At 39.1% G+C, this 19,594-nt stretch overlaps 1 protein-coding gene across 1 annotated transcript in view; it reads left to right on the top strand.

Moving 5' to 3' along the window:
• The first annotated feature begins 3,879 nt into the window (after nucleotides 1-3,879).
• LOC136873916 (facilitated trehalose transporter Tret1-2 homolog) overlaps nucleotides 3,880-19,594 on the top strand; it is a 323,227-nt gene continuing 307,512 nt past the window's right edge. The window contains exon 1 of the mRNA XM_067147254.2: nucleotides 3,880-3,952. Within this exon, the coding sequence (XP_067003355.2) occupies nucleotides 3,908-3,952 (45 nt within the window). The 5' untranslated portion in view covers nucleotides 3,880-3,907. The remainder of the gene's footprint in view (nucleotides 3,953-19,594) is intronic.

A 19,594-nucleotide genomic window follows, 5' to 3' on the forward strand; every position in this document is an offset into this window, starting at 1 on the left:
GTTTCCCATTTTCACACCAGGCAATTCTGTGCCTTAATTAAGGCCACGGACGCTTCCTTCCTACTCATAGCCCTTTCCTATCCCATAGTCACCATAAGATCTATCTGTGTCGGTGCGACGTAAAGCAAATTGAAAAAATAAAATAAAGCCATGGACGCTTCCTTCCCACTCCTAGCCCTTTCCTATCCCATCCCTCACCATAAGACCTATCTATGTCGGTGCGACGTAAAGCCAATTTAAAAAATCCTGCACAAACGTGTGGTACAGACTTGAACTCTCTGGCGGGAAACGTGAAGCCAGAAATAAATTTGTACCTGCCCTACACATGTATGGATAGGGTTTGAAAGAGATATTCCTTTTCTAGGGCTTGACAGGCGTACATATTGGATATCTGTCCTGCGTAATTTGATCATATCACTGTCATCTAATGATGTATGTATTATCTACATGTCCAGACGAACATTCGAATCCTTTCTAGTGCTGCAGTTGTAGTAAACGACAGTGTACAGGTATAGCTGTAGTGGAAATCGTTAGGTGATGGTGACACTGATATCATGATCACCTGAATTTGAGTACTGTAACTATTCAAAAGGTTCAAACAATATGGTCCGTAAAAGTTACTGGAGTTAAACTGAGTAACTAAAAGACATTCTATGCTACATTTCTCTAAGTTGGCACCATTGGATTTGAAGTAAAAAAAAACCATGCGTAACCACTTCCAGGATGTATTACTTCGCCACTCAGCTGTTCTAAATTGACTGGATATACTCGACAATTTTAAATACGTGGTAGAGCGGGAAGCTAGTATGATAGTCCCTATACCACGCCGTCGCCACCGGGCAATAATCGCATGTCTGTTGGGAGGTTGAAATCCGGTTTTCTGCATGCAATGATGACTTGCCTACATTCTTCGCAAGGCCTCTCTTTGGAGTCGCAAGAGATTGTGTTTATGGCGAGGTCAGACCTTAAACTATTACGGCTCGTCTTAATGATAACGCAACCACAGCAGCACTGAACTGTGTTAAGGAGAAGTCCGCGCCCTTCCTCAGTGTCAGCTCCGGTCTGTGCTGGCTAGTTCTAATTACATGGTGGTCGGTCTGGGAAGGAAACTACCATGTTCTCCCTAAAAGTACCGATATAATAATAATAATAATAATAATAATAATAATAATAATAATAATAATAATAATAATAATAATAATAATAATAATAATAATGTATGAATCCCGCTACGAGATTCGAGACATTCGGAAGAACTATGTCAGCACCCTGTTTATCAGTTTTGACGTTCTCATTGTGCGGCCATCTAGGAGTGAAGTGGCACTCTAATAGTTCGCAAGACTGAGTTAATTTTGTCGGGTTAATTGACAATGTATCTTGAGAGGTCCTTGATATGAAAACGAGGCCTTGTTATTCCGACCATAGAAGTCTGTCTGAAGCAGCTTGTTTCAATTCTGAACAAGAGCTGCAGGTCATCCTTGTGGCCAAGATTTTAAAATAGGACACTCTTGGTCGTCCCCTTCCATTTTATCCATAAACTCTTTCTTCAAACATATTACATAAGAAATGATCATGTCTGAAAATATAACTAAGGATTTTCGAGTTTTATGATTACGTTTCTTTCTTCAACTACTTTTTTGCGCATATCGCCATTACTTTTCTTTGGGCCCGACTTGTTCGGGTCATTTTTCTCCACATCAACTTTTTTCACTCCTTCGAACTTCTTCCTTTTGTGTTTCCCAAGTTCTCAACTTTTGCATCTGTATTTAAGTACACTCCAGACAAAGCTCTTCACAAATGCATTCCTTGTTTCGACGTTTATATACTCACTGGTTAACAGATATTTGTAACTTTTGAATGCTTCTTTAGCCATACCTGTTCTTTTCTTCACTTCATGAATACTTCTTTGTCTCAGATGGCAATACTTGCGAGATAGAAAATTAGGTTTCTCTGCTCATGTTTTGAATTAATAATCATCATGAATGACCTGAGTTACAACCGCGGTCTTTGATATCTTCGTATTGATTTTGAGTTTCCATTAGGAGAGGGCTTCAGTCAGTGTTAATCACGTTGCATTCATTCCCTTGCCGTAGCCAGCAACCAATTTATTATAATCTCCACAATAGACAGTCGCACAAGAATGATCGCATAAATTGGTTGCGGGTATCATGAGGGTTTGCATCTACATGGCAGGTGAAATATAGCTTTATAATAATTATTAAGTCGGATAAAATATTAAATGTGATGAATACCATGCGTTGATTCCTCTTTGAGCGACTGTTCCATCGTCACCGTAAGACATATCTGTGTCGGTCGCCTCTTCTACGAGCTTGTTAAGGAAGAATACTGGAGAATAGTAGGCTTCGGCTTAACCGTGGCTAGTTTTGACTGGTCCCCACCGTCGGCTGTTCTAAGAATGGTTTTCCGTGGTTTTCCATTCTCCTGCTCCGAGGCAAGTGCCTGAGAAGAGGCGTTACCCTAAGGCCGTACTCAAGGGGGATGGTTATCAGTATTTACAAAATAAAACAATTGAATTTGACCTGTAAAATCTGTGACATGTGATATTTTCAATATTCTTAATACATTTGGCACCATCATTCGATTATTTACATTCCAGACTAAGTTATTCATTCTAAAATGTTTTGCTTGGGCATTTTATAGTTCGCCTTATGTTTACCCTGCGTAAGGGTGTAGTGGCATCTTGTACCTAGATTCTTGATGACCTTTCTCTACGAATCTCTATCCTGGGCATTTATTAGCGTTGTAAAAATGCAGAAAACAGAAAGCGTACAGTTGTCTTAATATTATAAGTATTGGAAAGGAGCAAATAAGTTTCAAATCAAGTCGTGTATAGAGTGATACAGTAGGAACAAGAAGATACATAATAGGACGAACATAATGGCAGTTCAGTGTGGAAAGAGGAAAGCAACAGAATGAGAGGACACAAGAACCAACATGAAAACATGTTCCTGTCTCTCTATTCATGACGTATTAATATTGTAAGAATTGAAATAGGCTATTTATAAATCGAAATGGTTATGTTATAAGCCTAAATTGTATCCCGGTGATGATTTTTTTGTCTTCAGTTTCTAACACATTCGTTCATGTATATCATGTTTCAGACATACTTAAAATATGATTCTGCTTTTTTGAACAGTTATCTATGGTAGGCTTGATGTGGGACGCCCTTCGTGACGCCAACCCTGTGTAGAGGGATGTATTCACTACTGCGTGTTTATATAGTGTTTAGTAGTACGATATATTGTGTGTAGGTGAAGACTTTTATTGAAGCGATCACAAATACCGAGTCCCCGAGCTGGGGGAATTAACCAAACTTGATTAAAATCCCCAGCATCGCCGTAAATCGAACCAGGGGCACTATGAAACTAATTCCACTACGCTGACCATTCAGCCAAGGAGGCGGGCTCTCGGAAATAAAATGTATTATTTTCAATAGCCGATAATAAAGTTGGCTGCGCGGTTAGGGGAGCACAGCTGTGAGCTTGCATCCAGGAGCTAATGAGCTGGAACCCCACCATCGGCAGCTCTGAAGAAGGTTTTGCGGTGGTTTCCCATTTTCATACCTGGCAAATGTTTGGGATGTATATGAATTAAGGTCACGACCACTTCCTTTCCACCTCTCGCCGTTTCCTATCCCATCGTTGCCGTAAGACCTCTGTGTGTGTGTGTCCGTGCGACGTAAAGCAAATTGTAAAAAATTTTCATCGCCTTGACTGTCATTGCAGCTGTGTAGGATCAGCGAGGGCATACCAGTGTTACAGTTTTACAAAATTACCCGCAATACGGTACCCCGGGAACAAAAGGTGGGGATGACCTAAGAACGGAGGCGTGCGGGGGGCTAGCCGCCTGTGCAGTAGAGCTTTAGCTGTCAGTAGCTACGGTCACCATGCGACCCGCAATCAGCTTGTTGAGTACCGCTTTTCTGAAACAGGTCAGTGTCAGCATGATCTAGTCTTTTCTCTTTCCGGTTGTTCCCACGACACAATCAAGAACGGATATATGTTGTGATTTGCAGACGATTCGTACTGTTGCCAAATCGTTTTAATGAAAATACAGCCATCTAGTTCTCTCCCTTGGCTCTGGAGATGATAGTAAGAAATAACATTGAGTTGCTTGCTGTTTTTCGACACACCTTGTGGGTTCGCGGGAGCGAACTGTGTAACACACGTGGATTTGGCCCTGTCTTACCACCGCATGGCCTTCTTGACACAAACCGTATGTAGTGCGTGTATCTATGGTGGTTGGTAGTGTTGTGTGATTATGAAGAGGAGTCAATCATTCAATCAATGATCTGCATTTAGAGTTGTCACCCAGGTGGCAGATTCCCTATCAGTTGTTTACCTCATATTAGCATTTATTTACAATTGTTTACCTAGTTTTTTCTTAAATATTTTCAACGAACTTGGAAACGTATCGAACATTTCCCCTGATAATTTATTCCAGTCCCGCACTCCTCTTCCTATAAATGAATATTTACCGCAGTCTGTCCTCTTGAATTCCAACTTTATATTATGAGCTTTCTTACTTTTAATGCAAACGGCCGTAGCCGTGTTGAAACACCAGATTCCGTGAGATCTCCGAAGTTAAGCAGCATTGGGCGTGGTCAAGATTTGGATGGGTTGTCACGCGCTGTTGGTGGGAGTAAGGGAATGGAGGAGCGGAAAGGAACTGGCCACCCTACTGTACGTAAACTCCGGCTCAGGCACACCTCTGCGGAGGTTCGAACCTGACTTCGGGCAGAATACACCCTTACCTTACCTTACTTTTAATAGCTCCACTCAAGTTCATTCCACGCCAACTTGCCAGTGACAGCTCTAAACATACCACATAGTCGAGCATCTTGTCTCTTTATTCCCAAGTCTTCTCAGCCCATCGTTTGCGATATTTTAGTAACACAACTCCTTTGTCCGAAATCACCCAGACCAAATTGTGCTACTTTCCTCTGAATTTGTTCTAGTTCTCGTATCAAGTAATCCTGGTGAGGGTCCCATACACTGGAGCCATACTCTAACTGCGGTCTTACCAGAGACTTACACGCCCTCTCCTTTACATCGTTACTTCAACCCCTAAATGCTCTCATAACCATGTAAAGATATCTGTAACCTTTCTTACTTATCTCGTTAACGTGATTACTCCTGGGACAAAGAAACACCCAGTCCCCGAGTCAGAGGAATCAATCAGACGCAATTAAAATCCTCGGCCCAGGCGGAAATCGAACTCGGGATCCCTCTGAACCTAACACCTCATTCATCCAAGGAGTCGTAAAGATGCTTGCGTATTTTGACATTATTGACGCAATGAAGACATGTACGAAAATTAAACTTGCAGTTTTTCGTGATTTCGTTTAGAGATCGTAACTATGGGACCTCTTATTTTACGTGGAAAAGGAACCACAGAGAGCAGACTTTTCTTTTCAAAAATCCACAAGCATCGGGCAGGATTTCCAATCACTGACGTCGTGGTAAAAGCCGGTGACGATACATTAAGCTATCACGACCTCAAATGAGGAAATGATGAACCGCGATAAAATAATGAAGCTATTCACAAATTGCCACGATTAGCGCAGTGGCTTGAGTGTTGCCTTTACACCTTAATGATCGAAATTCAAACCCCTGTGTCACGAAATATGACTTTCACCTGGAAAGTAACGTGATGCCAGAGGCCATTCCGCCTTAAACGACCTGTCAAAACGCAAAATCACTCAAGGTAGTTCCAGCGACGCCTTGAATATTTGATTTTAGCTGAAGATCTTGCTTAAAACACGCATTACAAAACATTGACATTTGATAGTCTTAAACATATTGTCCTACTTTGCACCTGTTCTCCCAGGGCAATTAACATCTACAAATAAATGTGAGTTCAATATTCAGGGTTATAAAGTCCACTTGAGATTTCATTGCTTTGAAACTGTACTATGTGTGTCTTGATTTTATCTATGTGACTAGAAACTCTGAATGTTAACGCGAGTAGATTAGAGGAAGACTGGTTTAAGTTATCAACATTACAGGTCATTGCTCTGCGACTGATAACGGAAGTTTCTGCGTGATATTCGGTTGCGTGTTGATTGCGGACACTTTCGATTTTGAGCACAAAATGTTTGGGAAGAGTGCCAGCTCGTTCCAGGGTTTTCCTTTCCATCCCTTTTCCGCCCCTCTTACCACTCCAGTTCTGCTTATAGTTGCCAGACAGAACGTCAGGTCTACCACATTGTAGAGTTTTTAGTTTGGTTGTTTCTGTCCATTAATCGTTTGTGTACTATTGTGGAATTTATCGAGACCGAGAAAGGTAAGGTTTATTGCATGGTAATAGTTACATACAATTTAGAATTAGTGAAAATGGTGTTACCACGTGGATTTGTTTGAAGGAGAAAACGAAGAAGTGCCAAGGAAAATTATTTACTAAATAAAGGTATGTAAGAGAACTTAATTATAACAGATTTTAATAATTTTAATGAATAAAACTCCCTGTTGAGTTTCTAATATACTTCATTTAAACTTTAGGTGAAAATGTGTTCAAATACACTATATTTACTATTTGTGACCAAATTTCATTTGTTTCCAAACTGGCAAACATAAAGTCTCCCTGCACGTGTCATGAGATGTGCAGAACAGTTTTTAACTTAATTTTGTTGTATTTATTAGAAACCAAAGATATTGTTTTTATTATTAAATATTTAACTTTTAATTATTATATATTTGTTTACTTATTTACTTTATTTCACGAAGACTTATCTGTAGGAAATAGTGTCTGCAGTCGACGCTCATCGAAGCTATTAATGGTGTGTTCACAATCGCGACGACACCGGCCATTCATTTCCCATTCTGTGTTGGACTCACTCTCGAAATAGAACTTCAACGAAATTTATACCTACTATAAGCGATAGACGTAACCTTTAATAGAATATAATAACAAGAACATAATTTTGTTACATATTAATGAATCAGTTTGTGAATGTATATGTTTACCCATACGCTGTAGTTTAAGTAAAACAGACAACGACGTGATAATTAAGGAGAGGTCAACACACATAGATTTCTCTCAGTGAATAAAATAAAGGAAGGCCAGCTAGACACAGTCATCCTCAGATCGTTCTTCTTATGGCTCACTTTCGAAATATGCATTTTTCTTTGTGATGAATGCTGTAAAACCTCGATACATCCAATCTCAAGGAAAGAGAAATATGCTTCGACTTATAGATGTTTCGAATTAGCAAGGTTTCGATTTAACGAGGATAAATACAATAAGATTCGATTTATTAAGGCTTTGTGAAAATTTCACCAACCGTATAGAACACTGATATATTTTAAGCAGTCATTCTCAAATTGAATAAAAGGAAGAAGTTCTTTGTTGTTTATAAAATCAGTTATCAGTGTTTCAATGAAAAAAGAACAGAACTTGTAACATTTTAATTTAATAAAATTTGCGTAAGACATTAGATGGTACCCCTACAGCTAATGTGGATTAGAAAATTGTTTATTTTGAACATTTCACACACGTACGAACTGCTGTTATTGATTCGATTTATGAACGTCCGGACCGAGAAAACCCGATTTGTGTAGATTTCGTTGCCTTGACTTCGAATGACAAGAGTTATCACCATCTGAATTCGAATTTAAATACATGAAAATCCACAGTCTGTTTCCAGTCATTTGACCGGGTCGGGAATGGAATGAATAATGCCCCCATCTGGCGGCGAGGATAGGAATTGTGCCGGCTTCTGAAGCCTGTCTCACTCATCTGGGGTAATGATTAATGACTGATGGATGAAATTAAATTAAATGATATTCGACAGTATTGCTCGAATGAAAAACATCATTCACCGGAGTGCCTGGAGAAAAAACCTATTCTGCCTCCGCTTTGACCAGCACAATTTCACATGGAGTGACCGGGTTTTGAACCACTGAACCCGCCGGCACGCTGCCGCCCGAGCCACGGAGGCTCTACCAGGATTCGAATTATGAATCTTAAATTTCAGCCAGACAGTCTATAAGTGGATTTATCTGTTGGTTTTCCTTCGTATTTTCTCGGCTTTCGTCTCAGAGTGAGAGGGGGAAAAATAGCCTAAAACTTGGAATTACAGATTTTTTGATTTATCAAGATTTTGCTGTTCAATTGTGGCATCCCTCAATGCAACAACTATTACTTATTGGGAATGAGACAAAAATAACATCATATAGACACACAAAAATCCTGACTTTCTGTCACTTAAGTCATTTGTTGTGGTGCCCACTCACTATACTGTGAAGGGGTTTGACACAGAACTAAGTGGTGTAAGTTACCTATTTGAAGAAAGCAAAATGGATCAAACTTTTGAATCAGGTGGCCAGAATCTCAATATCAATATCACACTCAAGAGCGAGGTACAATTTTATGGGTCAAAACTTGTTTCTAATCCATTTTTTCTTTGGAGTGGTCGCGTGGGTTCACGCACTACGGCTATGGACCCAAGCTCTGTATTCGGGAGACGAAGGAGTTCGAACCCCACCGTCAGCTGTCCTGAGAATGGTTGTTCTGTGGTTTCCAATTTTCACTCCCTACCCGGCGAGTTGGCCGTGCGGTTAGGAGCGCGCAGCTATGATCTCTCATCCGGGAGATAGTGGGTTCGAATCCCACTATCAGCAAACCTGAAGATGGTTTTCCGCGGTTTCCCATTTTCACACCAGGCAAAAAATGTGGCTGTACCTTAATTAAGGCCACGGCCGCTTCCTTCCCATGCCTAGGCCTTTCCTGTCCCATCGTCGCCATAAGACCTATCTGTATCGGTGCGACGTAAATCAAATCTATATATACGGTATATATATATATATATATATATTATAACCTTCCAATGTATGTCAGGATGAGATTGGTGAACACATTGGAAGTTTATGTCGAGAAATAATGTCAATGAAATCTTATGTCCGGTTATCACACCTCCAGATGAATTAGAAGGCAGTTGATTTGTCTAATTACGTGAACGGCATCGCTGAATTGAAGATATCAGCGGATTGATAACAAGCTCTAAACCCCGTGGTATCTCGGAAATATTAGTAGAAAGTTAAACATCGGGAAACATAGGGCAGGATTAAATGAATAATACGTATTCCTCAAGTAAACTTTCCGAAATGCATGAACGGCAGAATATCTATGACAGAATGTTACTGAGGGCCATGTAAATGTGTAAATATGTAAATAATAAATTCATATGAGAGGGCCATACCTTGTACATCTAGTCTCGCACGATCCAACGATCGAGATGAAGAAAAGAAACTGTCGATTACTAACCTAAATACGAGGCGGCAATTATTAAATAAGTTCCTTTGCTAGTACAGCTGATTTGTACGAGATCGTCTTGCATTATGTGTCAAATGTTTCCAATTGTCAGGAACATATGGGAGCTAGAAGTTGAGAAGAATTCTGAAAAGCAAACCGTCTGCAATTATTATGTTGTGGTAGAATCTGTTTTGTCTCTGAAGAAGTTGACACTCTCAATCTGCATCTCAGAAAGAACGGAAGCAAGAATTCATAGGGAAAAGATTGTATTGAAAGGAAATATTAAAGAGATATTGGCATATTATAAACATATAATATTGTAAAACAAGATATCTTGTTATTGAATGAAAAAGGCAAGTGTATCATTTGAACTGTAAAAAATTGTATTAAGGTGTATAACCTTGTTCTAATTGATATCTCTGAGTTCCAGGTAATATGGAACCGTCAGCAATTAATTATTCAGATGAAATGAGAGCACGTATCAACATGAACAACTAAAATAGATGGACCTCAAAGGATCTGACCAGAAATGTGATGGACAATACTTGATAATGTTATTGAGTGAGAGCTGAACTCGGAAGGTGACACCGTCGTGGAGCAACAACCCAGGATGAGTACTTGAATATCTTATATATTCCGCCACGTAATTGCTTATTGTAGTTGTAGAGTAGTACTTATTTTGTTGTCGATTTGACATGAACAATTTTAACTTGAAAGCGACCGTTATTTGTTGGACATTGCGTTGTAATACTTATGATCGTTACGTCTAGTGTGGTGAACCAGACTACGTTGTGATAATATGCGATGGTTGTGAAAGATTTCTTTAATGTTTGTTAGCAAGGTTTTACGGAAGATTTTTCGACATGGATGTTACTGGTATCGTAATGGTGTTATGGTATTGAACGTTAATTTAACTTGTAGCTCAGAATACCTCGGAGGAGCTCGGTATTTTGCGACGTGCGATTCTGTGGTCTTCAAAATGTTATGTGCTTGTGTGGAAATACAGTGTTTTGATAATAGAAGTGTGATACTATTGTGGTGATATGGAGTTAATGCGGCAACGTATTTAGTAATTTTACGTAATTGCCTGAATAGATTGTTCTTTAGTATTGTGAATTCGCTGTGCATGACGAGTTGTGCGATGTAATAAGGTGTTAGTTACGGTAGGATCTTTGAAAGTATTTACGGGGATAGAGAGATGTGATGATTATAGACGCGTCATTAGGATTGCGAATTTTATGATGATATTATGTGAAGGTCCTGATGATGGTATTGACGGTAGGAACTATGTCGGTCATGCGTGAATTTTGATGTTGTCGTGATGAATAATTTATTTAGGTACGAGGCCGTATTTTAGAATAATGTTATAGGATGTTGCACTCACGAACACTAGTAGTTGGTCGTCACATTTATCCTATTTAAATACAAGATTGACCAGAGCGCACGATATTAAAGGGATGTTTAGGATCTTCGCAAGATAATCGGTAACGTAAAGATATTGAGGTCATGTCGTAAAGGAAATATGATCTTCTATGGTAAGTAAATCATTTCTTTGCTAGTTGGATTTTGTAGATCATTTGAGTTGACGCCTAGTGCTAATGTAGTATTCCAGGTCAAACGTCGCAGTGGTATCCGGAGGCGCAGAATCAACGTAGTTAGACAAGGGTATTGTAGACGTTGCAATGTCTTTTGATGTCTTTTATCTAGGCGCAGTCACCGATGAATGTATGGGAGGATCGAGTCTGTCTTTTAAATGCATGATTTTGATGGATGTCATATTATGTTACGATCCTGTGTCTTTCAAACATTTCTATTGCATTTATGGTGATTTTATGAAGTTAGAATAACGGTATTTTTCAAGTTGCTAGATAGACAGATACCGACATATAATGCGGTGATTTTTAAAAGAGAAATGACGGAATATTGTGAGATATTTGGGTAGAAAATAGCATTCTGAAGTGGATGATTCTATAATTCCCAGTGATTTATTTTAGAAAAATGCAAGGTTGATAACTGATCTTTCACTGTAAGCCTTCAGCAGGGGGACACTTTGTCTCTTTTTGTTTTTTTTTCGATTGACGATGTTATAACTTATTTGTAACAAGAGTTTGAAGTTAGGTGTTTATTTTCTATTTAACATAATATTTTCCTTCCTATATCCGTTTGAGTTGCCTTTGATTTGCTCTTAATGTAATTGATACTTCTGAAGTTATTAAAAAATCATTAAACGAAAAATCCTTCCATAAATAAAACATTTTACGGAGTTCTCATTTAAAGTAGCGTAGGAACACTAGGTTAGTTATTTAATTTAAGTTAAGATTAAATGATGGTCAATGTATCTTAACGAATATGCCAATATTCTCGATCTCTTAATACTCTATTGCGGGATATTCACGTAATTTAGGCAGAAATGATGATTACATTCTACGTTTAAAGCCACGATGATAACAGTCCACTTAATTAACCTGTGACCCAACTCGTCGGACTTGCACGTCCCTTGAGTGGAGCCTTCATGGATCTCCGACTGCATTGCTTCGCCGCGGCCTAACCCAACACTGAGATACAGAATTAAAATTTACAAAAATGGTCACAGGGATTGCTATCAGGGCTCATATAGGTTAATAAATTTTACTTGACACCCAACTGTGGGGCCAGAGTTGAATTATTTTATTACCGAACGACTAGAGTCGAATTACTTTTCGCTTGGCAGTGGACTTGAGCTGTATACATCATCGTTTAATGCCTGTCAGTGGAATTCGTGACGAAGAGAACAGAATAGAGATTATATCATTAAAAAAAGGAAAACTCGTGATGACATTGGTAATCAGGGAACATTGAATCTACAACGTCGTTGGTGAAGGATGTTTGAAATATTATTTAATCGTATATTTTATGAATAATACTGGAAGGATTTGACCGTTAATTAATACTACGATTTTACTTAGTTTTATTTTATGACATTATGGAAGGATTTTCCGTAGAGTTTCAGCTCTTGTTAATCGGGATAATGAGTCATTTAACTTTGATAGAGCGATAGGTTGTTCCGTGTCACTTATTATTGGATGTCCGTCATATTTCGGGTCAGATCCGGAGAGACCCATACGTTCATTTATTGAATTTAATTCGTGAGGTGCTAGGCAGGTATAGGTGTTGTGGAAACACTGGATAAGGACTACAGAGAGATTGAGGGTGATATATTCTTGATAAGGAACGATATAGGAAATTACGATGGCGTCTCTTGCTCAAGTAAAACTGTTATTGGAGGAGCTCGCTGGAAAAATGAATAAAATGCAGGAATCGCAAGAGAGTACAGAAAAGAGAATTCAAGAGGTACGAGAATCGCAAGAAAGTACAGAAAAGAGAATTCAAGAAGCACAAGAAAATACAGAAAAGAAAATTCAGGAGGCACAGGAAAGTACTGAGAAAAGGATTCAAGAAGTACGTGAGTCACAAGAAAGTACCGAGAAGAAAATCCAGGAATCACAGGATACTACTAGAGCAGAAATTCACGAATCCCACGAGAAAATGCAAGGAACTTTTGACAGAATCACCGATATGGTGCAAGAAAATATGAAGGTGATGCAAGAAGAGATTGTATCATTAGGATCGAAAGTCGCTGAAGTACAAGGAGAAGTATTAAATTTAAAAGAAGAAGTGAATGCGGCGATGAATGAGAATAAGAGGAATTTTCAAGAAAAATTCGAAGAATTGAAGGATGATTTTAAGTCGAACATCCAAGAGTTGCGAGTTCAAGTCGACCATGACCTTAAAGAGCTCAAAGAAGAAGTAGATGTGATGCAGGAAAAGATGAAAGAGTCTGATAATAATTGGGATGGATAACTCAAGAAGGTAACGGATGAAGTCAACATCACCAATGAGAATATACGGAAAGAGATAACCCAAGCAAGAGAACAGATCAATGACAGATTCAATTTGATAACGGAAGAATCTGAAGAGAATAAAGCTTTGATGAATCAGCAAATAAAAGGATTAAAAGACGACTTAAATGCTATTCAAAAGGACGTACAGAACCTGAGGATTGAAAACGAAACAAATAGGAATTTGGTATCATCGTTGAACGACCGACAGACGATAATTGAGGATGGAAGGAAGACTGAAGTAAACAGTCAATTTGAGATACCTCAGCTTTGCGTTGATATTAATGACAACGGGACAATTCATACAGGAAGTGGAACCCAGATTGTTAACATTATACGCACTTATGAAGATAGGCCTAAGAAATTTAACGGAAATATAGGATCCAGTATGACTCCTCGTGGTTTTCTAAGAGAGATTGAGGAATACTTTAGGGAAGCAAAGGTAACTACGGAGCGTCAGTTAAAGACAGTGGAGAAACACCTAGAGGGTGCACCACTCATTTGGTTTAAGGCTTTTCGCTACGTTTTTGAAGATTATGCAGGCTTTAAACAAGCTTTCTTGGACAAATTCTGGGGGATCGACGTTCAGCAAGGAATCAGACTCGATCTATACTCAAAGAAATATTCTTTAACAGGACCGAGTAGGTTTGCCGAATACTTCACGATGCAATTTCATCGACTGAAGGAGCTTGATTCTCCACCTACAGAGACAGAAATGGTACGAGCAATAGTCAAACAGTTCCCTGCGGATATACAGAGATTATTGACGGCGGCAAACATTCAATCAGCCGTGCAAGCGGAGTCGATACTTCGGCAAATTGACAGCACGACAACACATACTAATAGCCGCATAGTAAGACACGTCGATCCGACGGTAAATGTTGTAACACCAGCAGGAGATGAAGGTGTAGAAAGAAACCAGGGATACAATAGTCACGGTCAAGGAGATAGACCTAGGACGAATGAAGGCTACAGAAGAGTGGAACATAGGGATGAGAAGAATGACAAGACGCGCCAGAAGTGGACACCGTTTCGGAACGAAGAGCGGAGATATCCTAGGTATTACAGAAATACAAGGTGGAGTCGGAACAGAGATAAATGGCCGTACCGCAGAAATAGGTATCGAGAAAATTCAAGACAATCAGATATTCGACAGGACGAGGAGATAAACAAGGAAAGAGAAAGGTACCTTGGCGAATTAAGAAAGCAGCAGGAATGCAAACAATGGGAACGAGCGATATTGAATCAAGATATGAACGCTGATTGCGTGGGCGCGACTAGTCTGTTGTATCAGCAAGAGCAAAGAAAGGAAAGCGCTGATAAAACGTTAAATCCCGCAGCCACACCATTTGACAAGAATAATCAAGGCAATGACGGGGTGAAAAAAAAACCTTCGTTTTGGAATCAGTAACAAATAATAGAATTAGTAAGTTAAATCCAAATTATAGGCAACACGAATGGGTCATAGCAGGAATCGAATCGTGGGAATTTGAACCCGAGGAATTGCTGCACGAAGACGGTCAACCAGAAGGAACGAAATTAAAGAGAGGACTACCCGTTATTTACGTCACAATATTGGGTATTCGAGTATTGTCATTATTGGATACTGGAGCAAGTATAAGTATCATCTCCAAGTTATTATTCTCAGAGTTACAAAACAAAACACACTTGCCTGTAATTCCGATTGCCAACATGAAAATCAAGGGCATAATCCCAGATAAGGTTACGAAATGCAAGATACAAACTTATTTGCCAATAGAGATTGGAGGAAATTTAATGGAACATCCATTTGTAGTCATGGATAAAATCCAATATAACTTAATTATTGGATCCGATTTTATCAGGGAAAACAACATAGTAATTGATTTAAAGAAAGAAGAAATAAGGATCAGATGTGACGGTGAAAGAGGACAGGACATTACAGCTAGAATAGAAAACAAGGAAACGAGTGAGCTACAGAAAACCATGAACATTTCAATAAATGAAGCTGCACATGTTGCCGAGAAGATGATGGAAAGATACGACACAGAAGATGCTGTGTGTGGACAGACAATCGACAGTGGAATAGGAGGAAATCCTGAACAGCAAGGGATAATTGAGAATCTGCTGAAAAGGTATAGCAATGCTTTTAAGAGCCAGCCTGGAGCAATAAAGAACTTTGAGTACAAGTTATTAGTGAAAGATTGGAGGCCGTTTAAGATCAAACCGTATCCAATACCAGATAAATTCATGCCCGAGGCTAGGAAGGTAATACAAGAAATGATTGATAATGGTATAATATCTAAAGCACATACACCATTCGTTAGCCCTCTGGTAGTGGTAAGAAAAAGCAATGGATCGATTCGCGTGTGCATTGATGCGAGACAGGTCAACTCCAAATTAATTCCGGAGTATGATAAAGCCCCAGTAATAAAGGAGATAATAAGAGGATTTCGGAACAAGAGATTTTTCACGATATTAGATTTGACTTCCTCATACTTCCACATAGTTTTGGAGAGTAAATCCAAACTATTTACTGGTTTCATGTTTGATAATCAAACGTATATCTTTGAAAGACTCCCATTCGGCATTTCTAATTCTGCGGCTGCGCTCGTACGAGCTTTAGACAGGAACTTGAAACCGGAAGTAAAAGAATTTATAACCATTTATGTTGATGACATTGTACTGGCGACAGCAACTTTCGAGGAGCATGTAGTCAAGTTGGAACAGCTGCTAAGAAATTTAGATGAGGCTGGATTCAAAATCAATCGATCCAAGTCAAAGTTCTGCCAATCTGAAATCTTGTTTGTTGGACATGTAATTGATGGAACTGGAATAAGACCAAACCCGGTTAAGATACAGGCCATATGTAACTTTCCGAAGCCCAGAAGGATTAAGCATATCCGACAATTCTTGGGAATGACGAGATTTTTCGCTAGCCACTGTCCAAGGTATACAGAGATATTAGCTCCCCTGCAAGATTTACTGAAGACCAATAATCGTTGGCGATGGAATGAGAGTCATGATCGAGCTTTTGTTAACGCGAAGGAATTACTAGCTAACAGCATAAAGCTCGGATATCCGGACTTTGATCGTGAGTTTATCATTCAATCTGATGCCTCAGCAGTTGGAGTTGGAGCTGTACTGTATCAGGAGAGAAATGGGGAGAATAATATAAACTATTTGGCCTTCGTTAGTAGAAAATTGAGAAACCATGAGCTTAAGTATACGACCACTGAGCTTGAGATGTTGGCCATTGTATACGCATTACAGCAGTGGAGGAAAATCGTGTATGGGTATCCAGTAGTCATTAGGACGGACCATAAGGCGCTAACGTTTGTGTTAAAAACCACATTATCCAGCGAGAGAGTATCACGATGGGCACTTTATGCGCAGCAATTTAATTTAAGAATTGAGTTCTGCCCGGGTAAAAGTAATGTGTTGGCAGACAGTCTAAGCCGAAATCCAACAGAGGAGCCTCTGGAGGTCAATGTGATCGAAGTAACTCATGAGGATGAAGAATGTTTGGAAAGCCTAAAACGATTGCCGGAGTTGCAACTAGAGGATTCATCTCTGAAAGAGATTATTGAGTATTGTCTAAGAAAGTCAGCTAATGATGGACCCGAAGATCAAATAAATGATTATGTGCTGACGAATAACATCTTGTATAAATACATAGATAAAGATCGGAAGAAATTAAGAGTGGTGGTGCCACGCAAATTAAGATGTAAACTCATATGGTACATCCATAGAATGATTGGTCATGGTGGACTAGATAAATTAGCGGCTACAATAGGAGAGACTTTCACATGGATTGGGTTCCGGAGAACCATAGGGAGAATAGTAAAAACCTGTGATATATGCCAGAGGGTGAAATACAACTCCGTATTATTGTATCAACCACCGATAGCTGTAATACCAGACCGACCTAGGGAAGTATATGCCATGGACTTGTATGGGAGTTTACCCGTAGGTAAACGTGGAAATCGTTTTGTATTGGTAGTCCTCGATGTGATGTCAAAATATGTGTCACTTCAGCCCATTAGGAAGGCCAACTCTAAGTCCATAATTAGAAGTTTAGAAAGAGTAACGATACCAAAGATGGGTAAACCAAAATGCATAATAACGGACCATGGAACACAGTTTACGTCAAACGAATTTGCAGAAGCTTTAAGGAAAATGAACATTCAACACCGGTTTAGTTCAATAAGACACCCTGAATCCAATACAGCTGAGAGGGTCATGAAAGAAATTGCGAAATATTGTAGAATTTTCTGCCATGAACGTCATTAGACATGGACTTCTTGTTTACCGACAATAGCCGATTGTATAAATTTTACATGGCACGAGTCTATCGGCAATATTCCAAGCATTCTTCACATGAACGAGCAACCAAGACGTCCCTGGAACGAGATCATTGCTAGACCAGTCGAAGAAAGTCCTAGCGTCGAAGAGAACATAAAGCAAGCTCAGGCGTGTATGAAAAGGCAAGCCGAAAAACGTCTCAAGAAGTTAAGGCATAAGAAATTTCGAGAACCTTTGGAGGTTGGAACCCATGTTCTTGTAAGAAAACCAGCCGTGTCTTGTCCTACGGAAAAATTCTATTCCAAGTTTGCACATTTGTACATCGGGCCGTTCAAGGTTATTGAAGCGTTGGGCAATAACGCATATAAAATACAGAGTTTGGAGTCCAACAACATTGCTATTTTCAATGCTTCAAGTCTTAAACAGTACAGTTTCCCGATCGTTGATGAGGAGGAAGTTAATATCATCGTGGAAGACGAAAGAAACGGAGATGCTTGGGATGTTTATTCGTTGACCGACGGATCAGATGACGAATGATGAAGTCCAGACAAGATTGGAAGGCAGGATATGGTATAACAGTATCTCAAGACCAGAGTTATTTTCGTTCATTTCAGACCTGATAAAAGAAAATTTCATTGAAGAAGAGAATTATGATTAGATCTGGCATGAACATGAAATTTCTCCTTTCATACGAAATTTCATTTTTGAGTAGAGGAGGAATATAACCTTCCAATGTATGTCAGGATGAGATTGGTGAACACATTGGAAGTTTATGTCGAGAAATAATGTCAATGAAATCTTATGTCCGGTTATCACACCTCCAGATGAATTAGAAGGCAGTTGATTTGTCTAATTACGTGAACGGCATCGCTGAATTGAAGATATCAGCGGATTGATAACAAGCTCTAAACCCCGTGGTATCTCGGAAATATTAGTAGAAAGTTAAACATCGGGAAACATAGGGCAGGATTAAATGAATAATACGTATTCCTCAAGTAAACTTTCCGAAATGCATGAACGGCAGAATATCTATGACAGAATGTTACTGAGGGCCATGTAAATGTGTAAATATGTAAATAATAAATTCATATGAGAGGGCCATACCTTGTACATCTAGTCTCGCACGATCCAACGATCGAGATGAAGAAAAGAAACTGTCGATTACTAACCTAAATACGAGGCGGCAATTATTAAATAAGTTCCTTTGCTAGTACAGCTGATTTGTACGAGATCGTCTTGCATTATGTGTCAAATGTTTCCAATTGTCAGGAACATATGGGAGCTAGAAGTTGAGAAGAATTCTGAAAAGCAAACCGTCTGCAATTATTATGTTGTGGTAGAATCTGTTTTGTCTCTGAAGAAGTTGACACTCTCAATCTGCATCTCAGAAAGAACGGAAGCAAGAATTCATAGGGAAAAGATTGTATTGAAAGGAAATATTAAAGAGATATTGGCATATTATAAACATATAATATTGTAAAACAAGATATCTTGTTATTGAATGAAAAAGGCAAGTGTATCATTTGAACTGTAAAAAATTGTATTAAGGTGTATAACCTTGTTCTAATTGATATCTCTGAGTTTCAGGTAATATGGAACCGTCAGCAATTAATTATTCAGATGAAATGAGAGCACGTATCAACATGAACAACTAAAATAGAGGGACCTCAAAGGATCTGACCAGAAATGTGATGGACAATACTTGATAATGTTATTGAGTGAGAGCTGAACTCGGAAGGTGACACCATCGTGGAGCAACAACCCAGGATGAGTACTTGAATATCTTATATATTCCGCCACGTAATTGCTTATTGTAGTTGTAGAGTAGTACTTATTTTGTTGTCGATTTGACATGAACAATTTTAACTTGAAAGCGACCGTTATTTGTTGGACATTGCGTTGTAATACTTATGATCGTTACGTCTAGTGCGGTGAGCCAGACTACGTTGTGATAATATGCGATGGTTGTGAAAGATTTCTTTAATGTTTGTTAGCAAGGTTTTACGGAAGATTTTTCGACATGGATGTTACTGGTATCGTAATGGTGTTATGGTATTGAACGTTAATTTAACTTGTAGCTCAGAATACCTCGGAGGAGCTCGGTATTTTGCGACGTGCGATTCTGTGGTCTTCAAAATGTTATGTGCTTGTGTGGAAAT

Source organism: Anabrus simplex, chromosome 5, assembly GCF_040414725.1.
Source record: "Anabrus simplex isolate iqAnaSimp1 chromosome 5, ASM4041472v1, whole genome shotgun sequence".
NCBI classification, from domain to species: Eukaryota; Metazoa; Arthropoda; class Insecta; order Orthoptera; family Tettigoniidae; genus Anabrus; species Anabrus simplex.